The 17,518-nt window shown below is 42.6% G+C and overlaps 1 protein-coding gene across 2 annotated transcripts in view; it reads right to left on the bottom strand.

The window, feature by feature from the left end:
* The window catches only part of AK5 (adenylate kinase 5), a 237,665-nt gene that overhangs the window by 43,825 nt on the left and 176,322 nt on the right, over positions 1–17,518 (bottom strand). For both annotated transcript variants that reach the window (XM_072834127.1, XM_072834128.1), the window contains exon 10: positions 12,698–12,742. In XM_072834127.1, coding sequence (XP_072690228.1) covers positions 12,698–12,742 — 45 coding nt within the window. The remainder of the gene's footprint in view (positions 1–12,697; positions 12,743–17,518) is intronic.

The following is a 17,518-nucleotide window of genomic DNA, read 5'->3' as shown; positions in this document are numbered from 1 at the left end:
GACTGACTCTGAGAAGGTTATCGATAGAAAACAAATTAATATATTTACTTCTGTCAATGAAGTCTTTATATCTTCCATTCCATTTTAATTCATTATTTGTAAAGATATGTATTAAATGCCTACTAAGTGGCAGATATCCTGATACATGCTGCCGAAAGGATGGGGGAAAAGAAAAAGAAAGAGTATGGTCTTTGTTTTCTAGGAGATTTAGTAAAAACCACTCTCTAATCAATGGCCATCATTGCCTTCAAGCAAGCAGTCAGTGGAAGGAGGCTCCCAGAGTAGAGTCTAGGTTGGGCCCAGCCAGGTTTGTCACTACTTAATATTCTCCTTTCTCAACAAATGTTGGAATGAGGGGCCATCTCAGAGCCTGTCTCAGCAGCTCCACCCAGACCAAGTTGAGGACTTCCAAGAAAAATAAGACTGTGTTCTGCTTGCTGCTCTGTCCGTGCCAACTCTCCACGCACTTACTATAAGAGTTAGTGTGTGCAGGAAAATAAGTAAGGGACCAAAGAAGTTCCTTCCACTTTAAATTGAGGTCATTTGGCTGCTGTGGATGGGCAGGTGTGTGGTACTGACACGGTGATCCACTTTCCTCAAAGCATCGTAGAACCACGAGGAACACAACCTTCAGAGTCAGTGCCCCAGACAATATGGCAAAATAAATCAACTGGGTCACAGGACTATGTCCTGTTAACACAAAATAACTGCACTCACAAGAGGAGAGAGTCTTTCATTGCCTTGACTACCTGAGGGTTGGTTTAAATATGTTTCATTTACAATTAAAAAGATGCTCTGAGACTCTTGGTTCTGGAGTCTGGAGCAAAATGAGAGGGAAATACTTTGGGAATGTTACATTTGGGGAGGCCAAAATAGTTAGTGGCCCCTTAATCACTGGCTTGTTACTCTGCTTTAGTCCTCAAGGCTAAACACGGCCTCCTACAATAAAATCTGTGTCGTGTTGTAAACAACTGCAGTAATGTGTCTACGAGGGGGAAATGGCAGCCAAAAGGCAGGTATAAACCCAGGGCTTAAGAAGATACTTTCCCACTTCAACTTCCATGATCCCAGGGACCCCAGATGCTCCAGGTAAAACACCATGGAACAGATCAGTCCCATACAGAGTACTTACTTTTCACAAATGACACCAGAAACAGATGAACTTACCCAACCTTTTAACCTGTCAGGGCTCCCCCATCCTGTAGGTGTCCTTACCTCTTTCCAATTCACTCCCGATCTCGTCCTATCCTCCCCTTTCTCAGGATCCTCTTCTTCTCATTGGCTGTCCCCCTTCACTCACCATATAATAGTTGTAATAATAGTTAATGGTTTTGAATATATATTGGGAGCGCTGTGACATGTGTTATCTCATTTCATCTTCATATCAACGCTATGACCCAGATAAAATCATTACAGGTGAGAAAAATGAGGAAGAGTGGGTATAAGGATGTTGCCCAAGGTCAACTGGCCAGGACAGAGGAGAGCTGGCATGTGAACTCAAGTAGGTCATGCTCTTAACTAGATTTCGTGCTTCTTCTCTCTCTCTCTCTCTCATTTTTTTTTTAAGATTATTTATTTTAGAGAGAGAGAGAGAGATTGAGAGAGCACAGGGGGTAGGGATAGAGGCAGAGGGAGCTGGTGAGAGAGAATCTCAAGCAGGCTCCATGCGCAACGAGGAGCACGATGTGGGGCTGGATCCCACCGCTCTGAGATCATGACCTGAGCCGAAATCAAGAGTTGGATGAATAACTGACTGAGCCACCCAGCTGCCCCTGCACTACCTCTCTCTTTGTACAAATGTGCTTGACTCTCATTTCCACTTTTGACCTTCTTTCCCTTTAGATCCTGCCCCTAAGTCGGCCTCTCCCAGAGCCGAGTGTAGTCTGTACGCATCCTCATTTCCTTTCCTACCAAGCGCCCCTCAGCCAGCTGGCTCTACTCCTTTCTGTCCCACTGGTACTACTCTCACCAAAGGCATCAGTAATTCTGCGGTTGCCAAACCCAACAGACAATTCTCATTATGTTTTATTTAACCTTGCCCACATGGAAACTCTCTCCTCCCTGGCCTTTGAGGACACCATTTGCTCTTGATATTCTGCTTTCCTCTCGGTCTTCTCCTCGGGCTCTGGCATGGGTGTTTCCTAGACTCTAGGTCTCAGGCTTCCTCCAGCCCACTGTCCCTAAGCTCCCTGGGTGACCCCCGCACACGTGGGGTTTCACCGCCATTGATATCCTGGTGAATTCCGTGTCCGTGACTACAGCCAGGACTTGTTATTCTGGATCCTGGATTTCAAAAACCTCTTGTTTAGTGGATATTACCTGATGGATGTCCCACAAACATCTCAGTCTTTAAATGCTGAAAACTAAACTCGGGGGGAATCCCTGGGTGGCTCAGCAGTTTAGCACCAGCCTTCAGCCCAGGGCATGATCCTGGGGTCCCAGGATGGAGTCCCACGTCGGGCTTCCTGCATGGAGCCTGCTTCTCCCTCTGCCTGTGTCTCTGCCTCTCTCTCTCTCTCATAAATAAATAAATAGCATCTTAAAAAAATAAAACTAAACTCTTCATCACTCTCTCAAAACCCATTTTTTCGCCACATGCCTTATCTCCTCGAATGACATCTCTGTTCACCTGGTCATCCAAACTGGCCACTTGTGAGTCATGCTCATTCCTCTCATTCACCCAAACACAGTGGATCTTTATGTCCTATTGATTCCTGAAATCTTTTGGATCCGTTTCCCCTTTTCCACTTCAATTGCCTTCTTGTTCCTCACCTGTATGACCGTCCAACCATCTGACTTCCTGGCTGGCCTCCTGCTGCAGCCTAGGCTCCCTCTCACTGCTTCCAGAGTCCGCTTTCTGAAACCCAAATCTGGCGACACGTGACAGAGTAAAAGCCTTGGCAGCTCCCCGTTGCTGCAGGCTGAAGTGTATATTTGTTAGCCTGGTGTTCTCAGCCTTTCATGCCCTGGACCCTGCGTCTGTCTCCAGCTTTGCCTCTCACCACTTCCCACCCCCTCACCCGCGAGGCTCTCACATGCTTGTTCCCTCTCCTTCCCATGGACCCACGCCAACTTTCTTCCCACTTAAAACACGACCAATTCCTTTTCTTTCTCAGGCCTCAGCTGACTCCCCCCTCCACCCCCGCATGCCCACTTCAGTCTTTCTATTACCCACGCCACTGCCATTAAATGTGCCAAGCTGTGTGAGTTATTTGCTCTCTCCCTACACCATGAGCTCCTTGAGCCCTTTCATCTTTGTAAGATTAGGCCTATCACTTTGCTGATACATGGTAGAAATTCAAGAAATGTATCAAATGAATTGATGAAAGTCACCCAAAGGAACATACAGGGAGAATTTAACAGCAGCGAGAAAATATTTTTATCCTTAGGGAGTTACACAGCCCGCCTGAAGTCTGTATATCCCCTGGCCTAGGCTATTTTTTTCCGTCCACCTCGAAACTAAGCCATTGTTTGAAATCAATATGTGGTCAAAGTACCCTATCCAACCCACAAAGAAAATCTCAGAAGCGCCAGGTTCCTTCAGATGTACCCAGCATCACATTCTCAAACACTTGCTCATTGTTGCCCTTGGCTCTTTGAAATACTTTAGGTATTTTTTTAAAAAAAGATACCTGTGATATGCCTTCCTACTAATAGATGCAGAATGTGTATTCCAAAATCAATGAGTTTTGAGTGGGTTGGGGGTATGGTGGGGTGGGGTTTGGGACAGTTCAGATTCATTTATGGCTTCAAATTGTTTTCTGAAGTTATTATGGAATTCCAAAGAATTGGCAAAAACGTGGCTGAGGCAGAGGTCTATTTCACTTATATTCATTTGTTGTCTTATTATTTTGTCTTTGCTTTCAGACATCAATAGCTAGGGATATAGGAATAAAGTCAAATAGAAAATTGGGTTATTTATTCACATAGTTACAGCAAACTCTTCGCCCACTCACTTCATCCCATAATCTCTCCTTACAACATATCTATAGACAGTTTTAAAGCATGGCTTTGAAGTCTGGGAAGGTGGGATATAAGTCCCAGTTCTGTCACTTATTAACTATAGAACCTTGGGAAAGCTCCTTAACCTGAGCCTGTATTTCTTCATCTGTAAAGTGGGAAAGAACATCAGTACTGATGATTGGTGTGAGAGATAAATAAGATAATATGTAAAAGGGGAGCACAGTATCTAGAACATAAGTCATCGGCATATGTTAGTTTTAATAGTATTATTAGGTAATTAAAATAAATACTTGGGAGGCAGAAGATGAGGACTTTGACTTATTCAATTGCCTTTACATTTTACTTCCTTGGGGCTGTGTCTGTGTTGCCCATGTTTCCGATTAAGACAATAGTTAGCACTGTGTCAACTCATTGGCTGCCCAAATTTGGAGTGGACAGAAAACAAATATTATTTTGCCATTTTAAAAGAAATCCAGAGAGGCTAAGGGATTGGCCGAAGGACACACAGAGGTTAGATATAAACATAAGATTTTGAGTGTTCTCTTATTTTCAGTGCTGGGTCCTTCTGGAGGTTGATCATTCTTAATGGGTCTCAGAACAAGCTAAAGAAGCTTTCAGAGACGTGGCCTTGGCTGAGTGAACAGACTAACTAAATCTTCACCAGGTGACTCTCTTGGTAAGTTAATGGTGCTTCCAAAAAGATTTTAAGACATGAACAGGGGGACAATGAGTATGATGGCGTGAGGTCCCCAAACCCTTTAACTTGGTTAAACTCATTCACTTGTGTGCTTTACTTTTTAGCAGTGGTTTGCCCTCCTGGATGACTCAATTGACTCAGCAACCTTCCTTTCTTGAGGAAATAACTTAAAAAAAATATGGAAAAAACCCTGTGCTTCTGCCAAATCATGCAGTGTTCCAAGGACTATTTAATGTCTTTTCGAACCTCAGAGTTCTCTAAGCATAGTAAGCCCTTGATAACATTTTATTAATTTGGTCTGATAAATGGAGAAAGCGTTTTGTTCTAGTTCGATGTGACTTGAGCCTTTTTGCACCGAAAAGGTTTATGTAAATTAAGTAGGTTCAGTGTCAGCACACAATGCCTGCATTTCCCCAACATTAGAAAGATGTCCTGGTGGTGGGTAAATGCATTTGAAGCTCTCATGGAAAGTGAGCCAATGTCTCTCTTCCTTTACTCTCCCATCCTGAATGGCTTCGACTTTGAAAATACAGATGTCGGGCTGGGAGAGTGCCAAGAGGGTCCTTCATAACTGTCTGCCTTCATGGAGAAGGAGCAGAGGCAGTCGTGTGTCTGTGTCCAGGGCAGAGGTGATGTTTCAGGTAGGGCAGGCCACAGGTTTGGCAGTAAGATGGAAACACATTCCTTTATGTGAACCCAGTCTAGCTGATGAGCTACTGGTTTTCATTTTAGAGTAGAAACTCAGTCAAGTCTAGTCTGAGTTTTCTTAGTCTAATCCAATAATTTCTGATAACCATGATAGTCCATTTTCTGCTATAAACTAAATTTTGGCACCTCCTCCAAATCCATATGTTAACTCCAAAAGCCCAATGTGATGGTATTAGGGTGTGGGGCTTTGGAAGGTGATTAGGTCATGAGTGTGGAGCCCAGTGATTAATGATTAGGAGGCCTCAAAGAGCTTTTTAAAAGAGGCCTCAGAGAGCTCTTTCATCCCTTCCACCACGTAAGGTTACAGGGAAAAGATAGCTGTCTCTGAATCAGGTGGTAGGTCTCCCTCAGCCATCAAACCCTCCAGTGTCTTGATCTTGGACTTCCCAGCCTCCAGAACGGTGAGAAATGAGTTTTTGCTGTTTATAAGCCACCCAGGCTATGGCATTTTGTTATAGCAGCCTGATGGGACTAATTCAAGCTCAAAGTTCAGTCTCCACGACAGGGCTATGCTCCCACCTGGATGGTTTTCTTCACCCTTCCTCCAGTCCTGGTTTTTCCAGCGCTATTCATCCCTGAGGTCTGTCCCCTCCACCTCCATCTAGCCCCCCACCACTGCCCCCACTCCCTCCATCTCCTGTGGGTCCTCCTGATGCAGTTCTCTTTGCCCACCTCTAACTGGTACCCAGGCTTTCCTTTCAGGCTTCCCTCTTGCCAGTGAGTACAAGAAACATTCAGAACTTTTCCAGGCCTACAGCAGCCCAGAAAAATGCACTCTTTAGCCCTGATACCTTGCTCACATTTGTGAGGCTATTTGCTTTCTTTTTTAAAATTTATTCATGAGACGCACACACACACACAGAAAGAGAGAGGCGAGGAAGAAGCAGGCTCCATGCAGGGAACCCAACGTGGGACTCGATCCTGCATCTCCAGGATCATACCCTGGACTGAAGGCTGGCGCTAAACTGCTGAGCCACCAGGGCTGCCCAAGGCTATTTGCTTTTGAAAGGACAAGTGAAAATAAGGCACAGGGGACTATTTTATCCAAGATTTCCCAAATGCTAAGTATAGGGTTTTATACACTTGCTTAACATACCCCTACCTCAATTAATCCTAGAGTGGTGGTTCTCAACGTGTGGCCCACAGACACTGGAGATGGGGTGGGTTCCTCTATCTTTTTCTTTCTTCTTAAAAAAATTTAATTCCAGAATAGTTAGCATACCATGTTATATTAGTTTCAGGTGAACAATATAGTGATTCAACGCTTCCATACATCACCCAGGGCTCATCACAGCAAGTACCCTCTTTAATCGCCATCACCTAGTTCATCCAGAGGGTGGATGACCCTCTGGTAACTATCAGTTTGTTCTCTATAGTTAAAGAGTCTGTTTCCTGGTTTGCCTGTCTCTTTTTTTCCCCTTTGATAGTTTGTTTTGTTTCTTAAATTCCACACATGAGTGAAATCATATGGCATTTGTTTTTCTCTGACTTATATTGCTCAGCATGATACTCTCTAGCTCCATTCATGTTGTAGTAAATGGCAAGATCTCATTCTTTTGTGTGGCTGAATAATATTCTATGGTGTGTGTGTGTGTGTGTAAATGTGTATATATACACACTACATCTTCTTTATCCATTCATCTATTGATGGAGACTTGGGCTGCTTCCATAATTTGGCCACTATACATAATGCTGTAATAAACATAGGGGTGCACGTAACTCTTTGACTTAGTGTTGAAAGATTTATTTAGGGACCTCTGGGTGGCCCAGAAGTTGGGCCCAGAAGTTGGTCCCTAAATAAATCTTTCAACACTTTGATCCGCCTTTGGTTCTTGGCGTGATCCCGGAGTTCTGGGATTGAGTCCCGCATGGGGCTTCCTGCATGGAGCCTGCTTCTCCCTCTGCCTATGTCTCTGCCTCTCTCTCTGTGTGTCTCTCATGAATAAATAAATAAAATCTTTAACAACAAAAAATGATTTATTTTTTTGAGAAAGAAAGAGAGAGAGAAGGAGTGGGGAAGGCAGAGAAAGAGAATCTCAAGCAGACTTAGTGCTGAGTATGGATCCCAAAGTGAGAGGCTTGATCTCAAGACCCCAAGATCACGACCTGAACTGAAACCAAGAGGCAGGTGCTCAACCAACTGTGTCACTTGGGTGCCCTGTGTTTTTGTATTTTTGGGCAGGCCCCTATTTTCATTACAACACTTAGAGGTTATTGCCTTTCACTAATAGTACAGAAGCAATTGTCATAAAACCACAGTGTGAATAAAGACAGCTGCATCCAATTCTACTCGATGTATTCATCACCATGAAGTCATAGTAAAACAAAAAGAAGAAAAATGGCAGTGTTACTTATGAATGCCCTTGCTGAAGCAGTATAAAAGATTAATTTTATTTAATTTCAGCCCTGAAGCATACGTCATTTTAAAATTTTTGTGTGAAGTATGCACAAGGAGCTTTAGCACACCTAGGTTAATGGTTTTCTCGAGGAAAAATGCTATGTGATTGTTTGAGTTGCTTAACAGTTGCTTTTTCTACCTAACACCATTTGTACCTTCTGAAAGATGGACTAACAGATAAACTATGGATTTTCAGACTTGAATATCTAGCATTTTCTTAAAAAAGAAATAAAGTAAGCCCATCACTTCAAAGACAACTGGCAGCATTTGTTGCCAGTGATAAAATCCAAGCTTTCAAGCCCCAGATCCATCACCTATTAGCAAATTGTTTAACTCTCTAACATCTGACTTGAAAAGTCAGGATGGGGATGGTCCTTACCGCAGAAGGTGGATACAAGCATTAAATAAAATAACATTATTTATGCAGTGTTTAGTGTGTGTTACGTGCTCAATGAATGCTGGTTTCTATTACAACTACCTCAAATTAAAACAGCCATCTTTGTTTTTCATTTTTAATCAAGTATGTGCATCAGTGAAAAATGTTTAATCTGGGCCCCAAGTAAATATTCCCTAAAATCAAATTAATTCATAGTTCTTTGATAACAGGGCAGCAATGAAATGACATCAAGGCTATAGTGAAACAATAGCAGGCATTAAAATACTGAGTTTTAGGGGCACCTGGGTGGCTCAGTCAATTAAGAGTCTGCCTTGGGCTCAGGTCTTGATCCCAGGGTCCCGGTATAGGGCTCCATGTCACACTCCTGGGTCAGTGAGGAGTCTGTTTCTCCCTCTGTCTCTCCCTGTGCCCCTCCTCCTTATTGTGCTCTCTCTCTCAGATAAATAAAATCTTTAAAAAAAAATCTTGAGCTTTAAGCAAAAATTCTTATTTCTACAGTTTTCTCCAAGGAAATAAATTAAGGACTAGTTTGCACTGGGTTAAAAATACACAGAATAACACAGAATATTGTAAATGTGCCTCCCGAAGCTTACTACTTAAAAGCAGTTTATCAGTACTAATGCTGAGATATACAAAGCCATCTGTGTCCCTGACATCCTGAAAGTTACAGTCACAGAATGATGTCCTGACCATAATGCCATTAGTATCACACCTCATCTGTAAAGTCAGATGATTTTCCAAATTGAAGCACTTCTATCAAGGCTCTGGATAGGAATTAATGGGAATTCAGGTTATGCCGCACTTTGGGCATAGGCAGGCTATGAAAAGCACAGAAGGGAAAAAGAAGCCAAAATAGGTTGGGTAATAGCAAGATAACGATCAAGAGATTTAAAAGAGAGAGGAGAGAGAGAGAGAGAGAGAAGGGAAAGAAATGTACCAGAAAAGGTTGTGAAAACTGTAGGAGCCTGTTAGTGGGACATAATGAGGCTCTTTAAAGGACATTTTTACACTATCCAAATAATTTTCCATTTTCGCAATGAGTGAGCCCCAGTCTTGGATATTAGCACAGTCCTTATATCTGGTGTGTGAACTACCAAAGGCCAGAGAACCCTTTTCAATCCTTTTGATCCCTGGCCCGATCCTGTGAGATCCCTTCTCTGTCCCATATCTATGCCGTGGAAAGTATTTCTCTATGAACAGCTACTGAGCTGCCTTATTCATGAACGAGGTAATATTCACACCACATCCAAAGGGCTAACGAGATCCATCCTTGCCACTTTTCCTTTCGGTCCAGACACTACACTTCCTGGAACATGTTTTCCACTCAGATGGTGGTCAGTGCTATTAACCGCGAATTAAGACTACCTTGCCAATGAGCAAGAAATTGCACTGGCTTTGGGGGAGTGGGGTAAGCTGGTGTTGCTGTTCTTGGGGCGAGGGGAGCAGCGACAATGGAGTCGGGAGGCTGTGATTAGGCTCATAATTAATCTGGAAACAGTCCTGCCAGAAGCAGCTAGAAGCAGCAGCAACCTGCCTGTCAGTTCCAGTCCAAGGATTCCACTTGCTATTTCGGTTGTTATGGAAACTGACCACACTGCTTCCTAAAGAATTCATTATCCCAACAAATATTTGTTTTTCTAAGTCATAATGGGGTATCTAAGTGGGTGATGCAGACACCAGCGATGGAGGAGCACACAGGAGAAGGCTAGCGATTAGAGAAGACTCACGGGGAGCTAGACCTTCCACCTGACCTGGGGGCCTCATTAACCAGAGGGGAAGACATTTCAAGTGACAGGACTGGTGAAAGTGAGGGGAATTCAAGAGATAATGACAATGCAGGTGGGGCCGGAGTGGGAAATGGGAAGGCCCATGGAGGCCAGTGGGGAGAACCCTTTGAGGGTTGGTCTAAGGGCTTTGCAACTTTGTGCAGACAAAATGGAACTCGGATACTTTAAAGCACACGGACAGTGCTTTAGGAATATTGATTTTTAGCTTCAGGCTCACGACCAAGGATGGCAACCTGGTTTCTGGCGGATGCCACAACGCCATGTGCCTTGGTAGAGGTCAAGACAGTAATTTGAAAAGTGAAAAGTTCAACCATCATCTTATACAGGCAACATCACACTTGTTCCACTGAAATCAATGGGCTCCTGTTTATTAGGACTCATCAAAACTGCTGTGGGTGTGTCTATGACACGCCAAGTATTTTTACGAGCTTCAAATTGACCTGCAATAATACAGCCCCCAAATACCCCTCTGCCATCTGTCAAGGAAGTGTTTAGAACTAAGGCCTTAATATTCAAGCAGAGTCCAGTAAGCACCCTAGAAGAACAATCCTTTTTCCTCATATCGCACTGGTTTTGTACCTTCTACTGCCCAAACAGTAAGCGGAGATCTTTACTAGAATAGTTACTGGCCAATAAGTTAAAATACAGGAGAGTTTGGTTAATATAAGAAAAATCTTTATTGGGAGCTTCTTGGAGTGTAGTGTGTGGACCTTTGCGGGGAGTGGGGGGTCTCAAGCTTTGTCTGATGCCAAAGATTTTATATCATGTTATTTGACTTTGTGAAGGGCACAGGTTTTAGTCACCGGCGAGCCAAGGTCTTCAGTTTTACGGAGACAGAAGTGATATTTGAAACCACATTTCAAAATTTAACTGTGAGCGCTAAACGGCTAAATCTGAAATAATATTATTGTTAGAGAAAATAACTGCCACAAAACATGCTGTACTATTTTTAGAAGCTTTTTTGTTTTGGAATCACATTATTAAAAACACAGATTTCCATACGATAATAAAGGCTCATTCTTTGGATCCTGAACCTCAGGTTTAAAAAGTCTCTCCTCTTCCTAATTTGGCCCCTGAGATAAAAGCTGAACAGAAAGCGTAATCCATTGCGCGTGGCCCGGATGCCAAGGAGAGTGATTCAAGTTCATGTGGAAAGGGGACTTTCCTTTGCTATTTCGGCGAGGATTTTCTTTTCAGTTAAGGAGTAGAAATAACTTATTTAACTTTCTAAAAAGAATGTAGAAAGTAGCGCAAGACTTCAGTCATTTCCATAGTTAAGGTCAACAAGAGGCAAGCAGGTCAGAAGCAAGACTCGGGTTGGGCTCCAGAACTCTCCCTGTTGTCTTTGGTGGGAACCCTTCCTCCTCTCCCCTCTGTTAATCCCTCTGGTGCCCCAGCACCCCCCACCTCCGTCCCCCTCTGTCACTTCTCTGTCTAAACATCACTTCTGTAGGGAGTTGTTCTGTTTTAGCTCTTTGTTTCCTTCCTAAATGTGTGATAATAATTCGATGATTTCTTCTTTCCACCGAGGACGGAAGCTCTGTGTTCCCTGCTCATGGCCCAGCATGGGTCCAGTACTCAGCAGGTACTGGTGGATGACTGAGTGTGGGAAACAGTCTGGGGGAAACTACCCCCACAACGGGGTGGTGCAGTGGAGAGAGCCCTGGGGTGGGGAAGTGCAGCCCTGGTCTGCTCTCTGCCACCACTTGGATGAATGACCTTCATCACACCTCTTAAATTCTCTGGGGCTCAGTTTCCTCATCGGACGAGGGAAATTTAGTGAGACATTTCCAAGGCAACATCCCGACTTTAGGGTACAGATTCTCAGTTTATCCAATTATATTTCCTGGGTGCTGATAACCCTTCTTTTTTTCCTACTCATTGAGGATGTGTGTGCCTTTTCATTATTCCTGACATTTTTCGAAAAGCGCACAGGTAGGTGTATTAGCTTTTCTACAGACTTGAATAATTAGAGGGAAAAGTATTAAGTTTTGGGAGATGCTCTGGCAATATTTTGTGCTATTCTGTGCAATGATAACTGTTGCTCAAATAGTTCCGCTGGTTTCCATAGGGAAAACTGGCCATCCGGCTCTCACACTCATTAGCTATGTGACCCTGGACCAGTTCCTCAACCTTCTTGAGTCTCAGTTTCCTTATCTGTGTAATAGATATGTAATAGGGATAAATCACCAACCTATAGGATCGTGGAAGGATTAAATGAGATGATCTGAAACACAGTAGGTGCTAAGAAAATGCTGGTGAACTCCAAGTGAACTTCATCCCATACTTTACCAGTGACTCTCATAGTAGGAGGCATCAAATAAGGGAAATTGTTTTTGTCATTAGCTAAAAGGAATGCAGGGTATGGTTACCGAAGTACATTTGCATATGTGGTTGCTGATGCATTTAGTGTAGGGAGCAGGGGCTCATTGCTCAAACAGAAAATGTGTGCTAGATTCTGATGTCCGAGGTCGTCATACTCATGGGATTATAATGTATTTTATTATGGTAGAGCTAACCTGAGGCGTCTGACACTCCTTAGAGGCCTACTTTGTCTATGCTGTACGGATACAAAGACATATAAAACTGCATAAACAAAGGCAACAATCCAGAAGCCTTGGGGGTATTATCCTAACCAATAAAGGGGACAAGACCTCAAAGCAAAGGGAGAAATGAACTGTCTTTTTTCACTACCAAGTTGTTTATTATTAGCAGTTGCATTAGAAAACTTGAGGGCTGTTACTCACCAATCATGAAAATAATTTTACACTTTCTCAAATCTTCCATGAAACCTTTAAAGTAAGAATAATTTAAGTTACTGGCAAGGAAAACTGTTTTAAAACCCTGATAATTACTCATGTTGTATAAAAACCAAAATCTTGTAGTTTTATTTGGGAACAAGCTCAAGTTGAGTAAATGTGATAATAGGTCATAATTAATAGGCACCAATGACCATTTCACCCTTATTTCCAGACCCAGGTAACATATTTTCATTTTAACGCAAATGATCAATTTTAGGTGGTAAAACTGATGAAGCCATTAACCAGCATGGATTACAAAGAAAGATAATTTTTAAAATTATTTTAAAATGTTCTTAAGTATCTTGGTTTTGCATTACTTTACATTTTGTTTTCCCTTAACATTTGGTGATCTCTTACTAAAGAGGGGTTAAAGCACAAATGGGGAGTCTGGAAGACAAAATTTTAAATACAGTTCCTATTTACAGAAAATAATACTATTTTCCACTTAAGGTAGTGATATAAAGTTCCTTCTAAAATAAATGTATATGTAAATAATAACAGTGAGCCAATGTAGAGAAAAATATTAATAATACCTAGTATAGGTTGTATATGTATAGAGATGAAGCAAACATCACAAAGATGGTGAGAGTGAGGACTGGATTTTGGGAACCGCTACTTTATTTTTTATTTTCTCAAGTTTTTAATTTAAATTCCAGTTAGTTAACATGCAGTGTAATATTCGTTTCAGGTGTAGAATTTAGTGATTCATCACTTACATACAATGTCCCGTGCTCATCATCTAATAAGTGGCCTCCTTAATCCCCATCACCCGTTTCACTCATCTCCCCCCACCTCCCTTCTGGTAGCCATCAGTTTGTTCTCTATAGTGAAGAGTCTGTTTCTGGGTGTGTCTCTCTTTTTCTATCCCCCCATGTTTGTTTTGTTTCTTAAATTCCACATATGAGTGAAGTCATTTGGTATTTGTCTTTCTCTGACTTATTTCATTTAGCATTATACTCTCTAGCTCCATCCATGTCATTGCAAATGGCAAGATTTCATTCTTTTTGATGGCTGAGGAATATTCCATTGTGTGTGTGTGTGTGTGTGTGTGTGTGTGTGTGTGTGTGTGTATCTTCCTCAATCCATTCACCAGTCACTGGACATTTGAGTTTTTTCCATAATCTGGCTATAGTTGATAATGCTGCTATAAACATTGGGGTGCATGTAGCCCTTTGAATTTGTATTTCTGTATCCTTTGGGTAAATATCTAGTAGTGCAATTGCTGGGTCATAGGGTAGCTCTATTTTTAAGTTTCTGATGAACCTCCTTACTATTTTCCAGAGTGCTGCACCAGTTTGCATTACCACCAGCAGTGTAAGAGGGGGAACTACTATTTCAAAGCGAGGGAATGATTAGGAATTTTTGGCAAAGTGCAAAACCCTCCAGAGTTTATGGAGCTCTGAAAGATTTCCTATTGTCATGGGTAGTAGGTGGCCATGAAGGATGGGTAGACAATAGCTATACTTTTGGTCCTGTTCTCACTGATTAGACCTAGGCCAGTGAGTTTCTCTTCTTGGGGTTCAGTTTCTCCATCCGTAAAGGTGTTGGACCCAGTGACCTTATTGTCTCTTTTGATTCAAATACCTGTGATTTTGTGGTTCCTGCAAATGAATGGACCACAGGAGGAAATAGTCCCATTTGTCTCTTGACCAAAATTATGATGCAATTATTGTTGCATGTTTAAGGCTTTTTTTTTTCTTTTAAGAGAGTGGGGAAGGGCAGAGAGAGAGAGGGAGTGAGAGAATCTTAAGCAAGCTCCACTCCCAGTGTGGAGCCCAACAGTGGGCTCCATCTCACAGCCCAGAGATCATGACCTAGGCGGAAATCAAGAGTCCAACATTTAATCGACTGAGCCACCCAGGTGCCCTCCATGTTTAAGATCTCTAAAAACCAAAATTCTAAGAGACCTTGGGTAAGAGGAAGTTTACTTGAGAAGATGACCACGCCTCAAGCTTGTATTGGGAATGACTCTGTGAGCCCAGGGTCTCTGGCCTCAGAAAGTGCCCATGGTTACTGCTTGAGCCTGGAAGCAGGGGATCCTCAAACTAAAATAAAAAAAGTGGTTAGAGTGAGGGCCTGAGAGGACAGAAGAAACAGCAGTCCTACCCAAGAATGTTTCAGAGAAGAGCAGGAACAAAAATTCTCCCTGGCTTTAAGGCCACAGGGCTTTAGTTGAGGACATTAGGCTACCTATGCAGCTGTGCCAGGGCAGGGTCACAGAGTTTGGGGGCAGGCCACCAGCACAGGAGTAGGTTAGTTCAGGATGCTCTCAAGTTCCTAGAGGGAATCTGCACAAGCCAGTAACCTAGAGGCCATCCCGAGCAAATGGTGAAAAACTGAAGCAGCAGGCTCTGGGAGGCTCAGAGGATGTCCCCAGGTTCAAGTCCATCCTTGGACTGGCTAATTTCTGAGAAGCTCAGTTTAATACCCACAGAGGTGGGGGTAGGGATGGGGGTGGTGGGCTGAGTCCACAAAGAACTTCAGGAGAGTTTTTCTGATGTGCTTAGGCAAAGGCCAGGCAAAGAGTTTCAACCAGGGGAGGTGGATGGGCCTGCAGCGCTGTGAACTGTGGCTAACAAGAACTAACACTTGAAGTCAAGTTTTTAGAGCACTGTACGGGGACCAACAAAATAGATCTGAGACTAGATGCTTCCCGCATCTGGACGGATCTGACTGCAGATGGAGTAACTGAAGATAATTTTGAATGCTGTATTATTCTTGCTAACCCCCATGCTAAGGGACATGCTTCTCAAACTGCAATATACACTGAATGGACAATAATGTATTAGGATGTGGGATACCAGGACTTTTCACTTCAAGAAAATATGCATGAGGTTTTAAAGTAAAGATTCTAGAGTTTGAAGGTGTTTGGTGCTTTTGTTAGGCCCCTGGGCCCCTGAGCATTTCCACCCCTGGGCTGTGGAGCAGCCCCCTTAGTGGTGAGACCTGGGGCCGGAGGGGGGCAGACTGGATGGAGCCAGCCCTGAGTTCTCAGGCTAGCTGGAGCTCTGGGCTCTTTTCCTGGTTCTGGAAGCAGCTGCTTTTGCTCATCCTATGGGTGTGAGTTGACTAAAATGACAGATGGAACGCGATTTACCGGGAGAGATAGTACAAGGTTTTTATTTCCCATCTTGGTGACAAAATTGCAGTTTTTATACTTAAAAAGAACTGCTAGGACTCTGACTTCCACTTCATGTTTTATGTAGATGGTAAGTACTTTTGGAAGCTAGCTCACTCCTCTGACAGTAATCACACTTGCTTTTCAGTAGAATTGGGATGCCTCATTGATACACACAATGCCACCTTCTTGCCGGGAATCCACTCTTAGCTGAGGGAAAGACCCAATTCCAGAGAGAGAATGGGGCATGAGGAATTGGATTGGGAGCAAGAAGGGAAGGAGACAGGGAAGCTACAATCAGAGGAAAGATTTGAATTTGGGGTTTTTGGAAACATCTGGTTTTCAGAATGAGGAATGACATCTTTTGTTCTTTCTAATCAAAGAGATGCTGCAGTCTCTTTATGGAATAGCCCAGAGTGACTGGAAAAATCCTATGTTATCTGGAACTTTCTATTAAAAGCATATACATTGGTGCTTATTACTTGTGGACCAGATGGCCATTTCATGTTCTGTAGACTTCCAGCTTCCTTTTTTGAAGCTGAGCAATGATTTTTTTTTTTTTTTAATTCCCATATACTAGTTTGTTTCCCATATGTCAGTTTCAGGTGTACCATGTAGTGACTCAAGAATTCTATATGGAGCTGAGCAACTTTTAATGTATTTGCAATCTAGGAAAGTGTCTGTGGTTATTATTAGGTACTGTTGTACCTACGATGAAACATTTATAGGGTGTAAGCTAAGGTTATAGAGAGTTTGTAATGACATGGCAACGTGCTTGTGTTACGGTACACATAAAGAATGGAGATAATATTTACATATACACACGTATTCTCAACTGTGTAAAAATAGGTATATAGCAAACACATGAAATAAAATACCCTAGAATGTTAACCATGATTATTTAGAGGTCGTAAGGTTTTAGATGGCTCTTATTTCCTACCTCAAAAAAATTTCCACAATGAACACATGTTAATCTTATAACCAGGAAAGAGGGAAACTTTATTAGGCAATCAGTCAATCCCTACCCAGTTGGGACCGGGTTGATTATTTGCACTTGGCTCATGTTTATGTGCCTTTCCCCATGAATCACCATGATGTCATTTGGCGACTGAGATTTTCATATACTGCTATAGCCATTATCATCAGATGGCACTTTATCTATCACCTCAGGCTCATGGATCAGCGTAGGATTAGAGGGTTATTTGGAAAGCCAGATCACTTACGTGTATGTGCTCACAGTCAATACGAACATATTTTCATGAACCATAATTACAGCAACATTTATTACCGAGTGGAAACGTTAGAAGGTACTTTACTTGGGCAATCATGAACCTTATCTCTTTTGGGCCATCTCAAATTCACATAATTTTATCTATTTTCAGTTCTACGTGTAGCTAGTTAAGGCTGGATGTTTTAGTTGTTGCAAGGCTTTTAACATGACAACAGTTACAAAGCAGGATAATTTGGGTGTTTCTTAGGTTGCAGCCCAACAGCACGCGGCAGATTAGGAACTACTATACAGGTAACAGATTTTTGAATTCCGATAAATTTGAAGAATGTTAAAGTTAGCCAGCTGCCTGTCCTGCAGGACTGGTGGGAGTCTTGCTATGCTGTTACGTGTGCCTCTTCCAAAGGGGATTGGGTGTTCA

The sequence above is a fragment of the Canis lupus genome, chromosome 8 (assembly GCF_048164855.1).
Source record: "Canis lupus baileyi chromosome 8, mCanLup2.hap1, whole genome shotgun sequence".
In the NCBI taxonomy this organism is placed as follows: Eukaryota; Metazoa; Chordata; class Mammalia; order Carnivora; family Canidae; genus Canis; species Canis lupus.
Note: the sequence above shows the minus strand (reverse complement) of the source record. Positions and strands in the feature narration are given on the sequence as shown.